Source organism: Euphorbia lathyris, chromosome 9 (genome assembly GCF_963576675.1).
Source record: "Euphorbia lathyris chromosome 9, ddEupLath1.1, whole genome shotgun sequence".
Lineage (NCBI taxonomy): Eukaryota > Viridiplantae > Streptophyta > Magnoliopsida > Malpighiales > Euphorbiaceae > Euphorbia > Euphorbia lathyris.
In genome coordinates, this window is record NC_088918.1 from 78,367,956 (window position 1) to 78,374,256 (window position 6,301).

Consider the following 6,301-nt stretch of genomic DNA (forward strand, 5'->3'; position numbering starts at 1 on the left):
CTATGACAAAAGGCAACCAACTCTAAATCTAATGTAGCTATATCAAGTTGAACATATCTTAATGATAAATAGAATTTTGATTCTTCTCAACATATTAATGCAGCACAATTCAGAAAGAACAAAGAAAAGGAAATGCAAATATAGCAGTACTAACTAAGCAATAAACAAATCCACCCAAACTCCCCATAAACAGAACCCAGTTTAGCACAATTTCAACAGGAAGAAACCCCATTCCAATTAAAAGATTACCAGGATAGCAATGGAAGAACAGACAATATTTTTTTGGTAAGAGAGTGTTTTGAAATTGAAAACTGAACATAAACATTAATTTCTTTCTCCTAGAAAAAACATATGACCCATCATATATGGCAATTACGAAAAGGGATTGATGAAGAAGAAGAAGAAAAAGCTAATACAACAGCAATAATAACAGCAAAGCTAAAATCAAAATCATGGAGAGATAGACAATTCAGAAAATATACTTTTGGAATAAAAGAAAAAAAAATAATAACAGTAACAATAATAACAAAAATAAAAGGAAAGCTAAGATGAAAGAGGGCGCGGGGGAGGTAATAGTTGATGTAGATTCTGAGGAACTTCCTTTTGGACTCCTGTATTCCTGGAAATAAAGGGATGAGTTAATAACTGATTAGCAGATAATCTCCTTCCGGGCTCCCTCTGCAGACAACAAGCAATAAAATCACGAAATTCCCTTGAAGCACCAGGCGGTGCCTCCGGCGGTTGAGACATACAAATAGCACACATCAAACTTGCCCAATCACCTTGCCTTCCGACTCCAAACGGAAACCTACCTAAATAGAATTCCAGTATGCTCACTCCGAAACTCCAAATATCACCGGCATATCCATCGTATTGGCCGTGATTCAAATCGGTGTTGATTCTCTCAGGGCTCATATATGCAATAGTACCGACAGATGAATCGCAGGGATCCATAGTCTGTGCAAGGATTCTACTAACCCCGAAATCAGCAATTTTAACATTCTTCCTTGCATCAATTAGGAGATTGGACGGCTTTATATCTCTATGTACTATTTTTCTTCGGTGAAGATAAGCAATCCCGCTCAGAATTTGCCTTGCCACGTTGGCCAAATGAGGCTCATGCGCGATATGAGTCCCTTCTAGGGATCCGCCGTCCATGAATTCTAGAAGCAATTGGATCTCTCCGCTGTGTTCGTAAAACTCGTGACATCTCACCACGTTAGTGTGGTTGACTCCACGGAGGATCTCGATCTCGCGACAGATCTGGTTTCGCACAGAGTCCTCATGGTTCCCGTGAATCACTTTCAGAGCGTAGAGCTTCCCGTTCAGACGGTGGACGACTTTGTAGACGGTACCACCGCTCCCGTTTCCTATTCGGCTGATTCTGTCGATGTCCGACATACTTACGGCGGTGCTGGAGGTAGGCGGCAGAGGAAGAGGCACCGCTAGTTTAGGGTCCCGTTGAGGAAGAGGTAGAGTTAAATCTGACCGCCTCCGACGGTTATTATTAGGCGTAGCCGTGCCTCTACCCGCTCCTACTGGTGGCTGAATCGGTCTCATGACTCGGTTGCGAATCGGTGGAAGATTTAAGCGAATTGAATGAGCTCAGAACAGGTGGTGGTCTTTCTCTATTTAATCTTTTTCTGTGCCGACGGTCGTTGTTTGAGCGGTCACCAGTGATTGATCGTCATTGCTGTCGTCGCGGCGGCCGCCGTCGCGTGGAGGTTTACGGCGAGAAATTGTTTTTGATCTCTTATTTTGAAATGATGTGGGTGTGAGAGAGGGGTTTCGTAATAATAAGAGAGGAAAATTGCAATTAAAGTGAAAAAGAGTAAAATGTAAATATATAGTAGAAAGAATTGAGAGAGAGTATACCAAAAAGCGCGTGAGTTTGATATTTAAAACATTGTTTCCATAAAAAAAAAAATATCTATTTTATTTAAAGACTATTTCGTCGTTAGATAAAAAAGAATGGGTAAATTACATCCATGGCCACTCAACTTTAGTCATTTTAATATTATGAACACTAAATTTCAATTCTTATTGTTATAACCATCGAACTTTACACTTTTTAATATTGGTGGCTACTCAACTTTAACTAACTCCTCAAAATGACGACCTCAAAATTAAAATATTCAAGAACTAAAATTGTTCACAACGGTATTTACTATGAACCCACATTTTTCATTTTCCAAAATTACAATTTTTAGAGTTTTTCACTCTAAAAATTTACTCTATCTCCTAATCAAGTAACACTTAGATGACTTCAAAATGAAAAATTTCAAAAATTAAAGTTTCTTAGAATATCATTAACTCTTCGAGTTTTTTTTTGAGACCGTCAACGGTCGTTTTGAGGCTTTGAGTAGCCACCGATATTAAAAATGTAAAATTCAGTAATCATATCGTTAAGAATTGAAATTCAGTAGTCACAATATTAAAAATAGATAAATTCAATGGCAATGAATGTAATTTACCCTAAAAAATCAAGAGAAATATTTTTCCATTTTTTAATTTTATTATTGAAAATAATCTATATATATAATAAATTCAATTGACATACAAAATGAGATTTTTTTTTTAAAAAAAAAAATCTAACTGCAGAAATTAGGACGGTAATAAATTAATCGGAAAATCGATTTTAGATCTTCATTGAGAAATAGGTTAATAAAAAAAGTGATTAATTAGGTTATGGTTTTTTTATTTTTAAAAACCGATAATTAATTAAAATTGAAAAATAAACTGATTATATATTAATAAATATAAAACTATTATAAAGGTTTAAATTTAATAAATTTATATTTAATGGTGACTTATCAAATTCATTTCAGTCAGTTACTGATTAGGTAAAAATCAACATATATAAATATTTTATTTTTAAATTAAAAATATTAAAATAACTTTTTTAAATATATATATTAAAATAATTTAAAATTTATTTATTTAGATGATTTTGTTAATTAAATTTGAATTTTAATATTTTTATGGGTAAATTCCAAAAACAACTCATGTGGTTTTATGTTGTTCACAAAAAACCCCTGTGGTTTGTTTTTACCAAAAAAAAAGGACCGTGTTATACGCCGTTACACGAAATAAGGAAAATGACTTAACAATGTTAAATCTGATGACGTGGCAAGGGGCAAAAATGTCCGAATTAAAATAAAAAAAATAAAAATAACAAAAAGGAAAAAAGAAAATTAAAATAAATAAATAAAAACAAAAAGAAAATTAAATTCTTCTTCTTGTGGACGACGTCTCCTCCACCGTACGGGCTCTCCAACTGCCATCAAATGCTTCACCTCCACCACTTCTTCTTCTGTAACTCATCCTCCGTCTGCACCTCCACCACGAATCCCATATCAATACTCACGCTCGTCACGGATCCCAATGCTAGGTGCAAAATAGCTGTGGTGATATGGTTTCCTACTGTCTTCTTCACGATCCACGGTCCTTTCACGATCCGATTCACAATCTTAAACCGTTGATTCCGAAATGCATCATCTCCGTTAACAAAACGGTACAATAACGAACCGGCAAGAATAGGACCTTCTGAGGCAAAATAGAACACCGCACTGTATTGATCCTTGCGAGAAACTTGACGATTAACGACGAGAACAAAATATTTCAACGATTCTCCTTGCGATTGTGCCTTTCTGAGAGCGAGCATCACGCGGTTGTCAGGATAGGCGAGAACGTGATCTAGTTTGGAATTACTTTAATTCAATCCATAACGGCGGGAGAAAGCAAGTAATCGCCGGCCGGAGATTTTAACCGTTTAGGTGATGCCCAGCCGTTGACTGGAAATTTCCAGAAATAAAGAAGAAGAAGAAAAAGAAAAAAAATATAAAGTGGCTAGCTATTCGAAGTAGAAGAAGAAGCTCAGACGAAGAAGAAGAAGAAACCGAGAAGAAGAAGAAGCTCAGACGAAGAAGAAGAAGAAGAAGCCCAGACGAAGAAGAAGAAGAAGAAGTTGAAGCCAGAGAGAAAAAGAAGAGAATGGTGGTACAGTTTTATTATTTTAATTTTTATTTTTTTTTGTTATTTTGTTATTTTATTTTTTTATTTTGATTCAGACAATTTTGCCCCTTGCCACATCATCAGATTTAACACTGTTAAGTCATTTTCCTTATTTCGTGTAACGGCGTATAACACGGTCCTTTTTTTTTTTTGTAAAAACAAATCACAGGGGTTTTTTGTGAACAACATGAAACCACAAGGGTTGTTTTTGAAATTTATCCTATTTTTATTTAATATTTAAATAATTATATATTTATTTAAAAGTGAATAATTATAGATTTAAAGTGGTTTTTTTATGAACTAATTATTAACCGGTCGGAATATATATATTAACTGATCAAAATAATAGATTAACCAAAATATAATTAACTAAATTAAATAAATTGATTAATAATTTTAGTTAATAGACTAATTAACCGATTATATACACCCATAACAAAAATATAACAATAAGGTATTTTTTTATGTTTATGATCCTATTCGAATAAATAGACCGGAGTAGACTTTATTTTTCTTATATATTTTTTTTAAGTTATTAATATTAATAATTAAAATAAAATTGATTTTTATTATTTTTTTAATTTAATATAAAATAATTAATAATTAATTAATGTTAATATGTACTATTTTATTTAAAATAATTAATATTGCATTATCAGTTGTTTAGACAACCATTATTATCTTCAGAAAAAACATACAATTTTTTTTTTATCAACATGTAATAGATTAATTTTTTTTTAATATTCTGATTTACATAATATCAGCATGAAAGTAACTCGTTTTTAAGGTAAATAAAAACTTTTCAAATTAGAGATTAATAGAAGTAACAGAAATTTTATTAAATTCTTTTGTCTCTGTCAAAAAATATGAGCTACTAGATTCACAGATCTTTTGACGAACTGAACACATCAGTTACAAATTTCCTTTATAAGAGATTTACAATAAGAAACAATAAAGCTTAACGTAAAATTCACAATTTTTTGATCGTCGATAATATTGATTAAAAGTTGAAAATGAAATCCCATAATAACATTTTGAAAGTCGTTATCCTTCAACTAACTCAAAACTTCTCGGATACCGATGACTTCAGCGATAAATGATAGCGGTTTCGTCTAGCGGTGTGTTTACGGATGTAGTGTGATATGAGTGTGCTATGGGACTATGGATGTGGTCTTTCTAATTGCTCTAAATTCACTAGACGACACTACTTAGGGGCAAGTGTACCCCGTCGTATCAAGTAATAATCCGGTTAAGACCGGGTATCGAATCCACGGGATTTATAATTACAAGTATTAGACGACTCGGTTTCGTATGTTATTTAAGCGGTGATTACTTTGGGGTGGTGTGAGACACAACTACAAACTACTCCTAACCTATTGGTGAGACAGATTTATGTAACGAAAAACTCCAAGGAATGATATGGGTGACGATAAGTTATAAACATAATATGCAATAACTCCGAATATATTCAGTTGACAATTTACTCTTGCAAAGACGACTACGTGTAGTTCGACCGACCCGTGAAGTACTTAGACTACGTGGTTCCTAGTCAAGGCGTGTCTAATGCTGGGGATCAGAAACTAGGGCCCGTAAGTTTCGTGGTGTGTCAATTCCTACGGTTTCCGGTTTGTCACTTCCGGTAAGGCAACACCTATATGACTCCCTAAAGATAGCCCGAATGGGGTCGAAAATCGCGTTCCCCTACACAATAGTCAATTATGAGTATCAAAACAAGCAATAAACATCAACACGTATACAGAAACAGAAATTGCAAATCATATATTATAAATATGGAGAGTAAGAATATAGAATACAACCAAGCCTAGTACATAGGATGAGATCAAAGCTAATTAGCAAGTAAAGAGGGAAGAATCGGCCCTAGCCAACCGGACTCAAGGCCGTCTCTTAGGACTTGGAGGTGGCACTCTCGAGCTTGGTGACGAATGATGGAGCGGAATGTTGATGGAACGCCGGAATAACCGAACAAGCTCTCGAGGTGCGAGAGTTTTATTACATAAACCGAATCTAAAACCAAAACTATACAACAATTATAAGGTAGAGGTAGAAGATAGAAGGTAGAAGGTGTAGAAGGTGTCTAAATGAGTGCTAGTCACTCTTATTTATACATCAAGCTAGGGGTAGAATTGTAAATTCATAAGGTACAAGTATGGAGCAACATTATTTGGTGCAGAAATCCCATAATACGCCCCGCGTATGGTGATACACGCCCCGCGTATATTCCCATTCCGTCAGAAATCTCCTGCATGTGGACCAATTCCATGTCTAA

General features: G+C 34.4%; 1 protein-coding gene across 1 annotated transcript; it reads right to left on the bottom strand.

Moving 5' to 3' along the window:
- Positions 1-410: 410 nt before the first annotated feature.
- Positions 411-1,818, bottom strand: LOC136206099 (mitogen-activated protein kinase kinase 4-like). Its single transcript, XM_065997022.1, has one exon. The coding sequence runs from the start codon at positions 1,558-1,560 to the stop codon at positions 544-546; it is 1,017 nt and encodes a 338-aa protein (XP_065853094.1). The 5' UTR covers positions 1,561-1,818; the 3' UTR covers positions 411-543.
- Between the last annotated feature and the right edge of the window lie 4,483 nt (positions 1,819-6,301).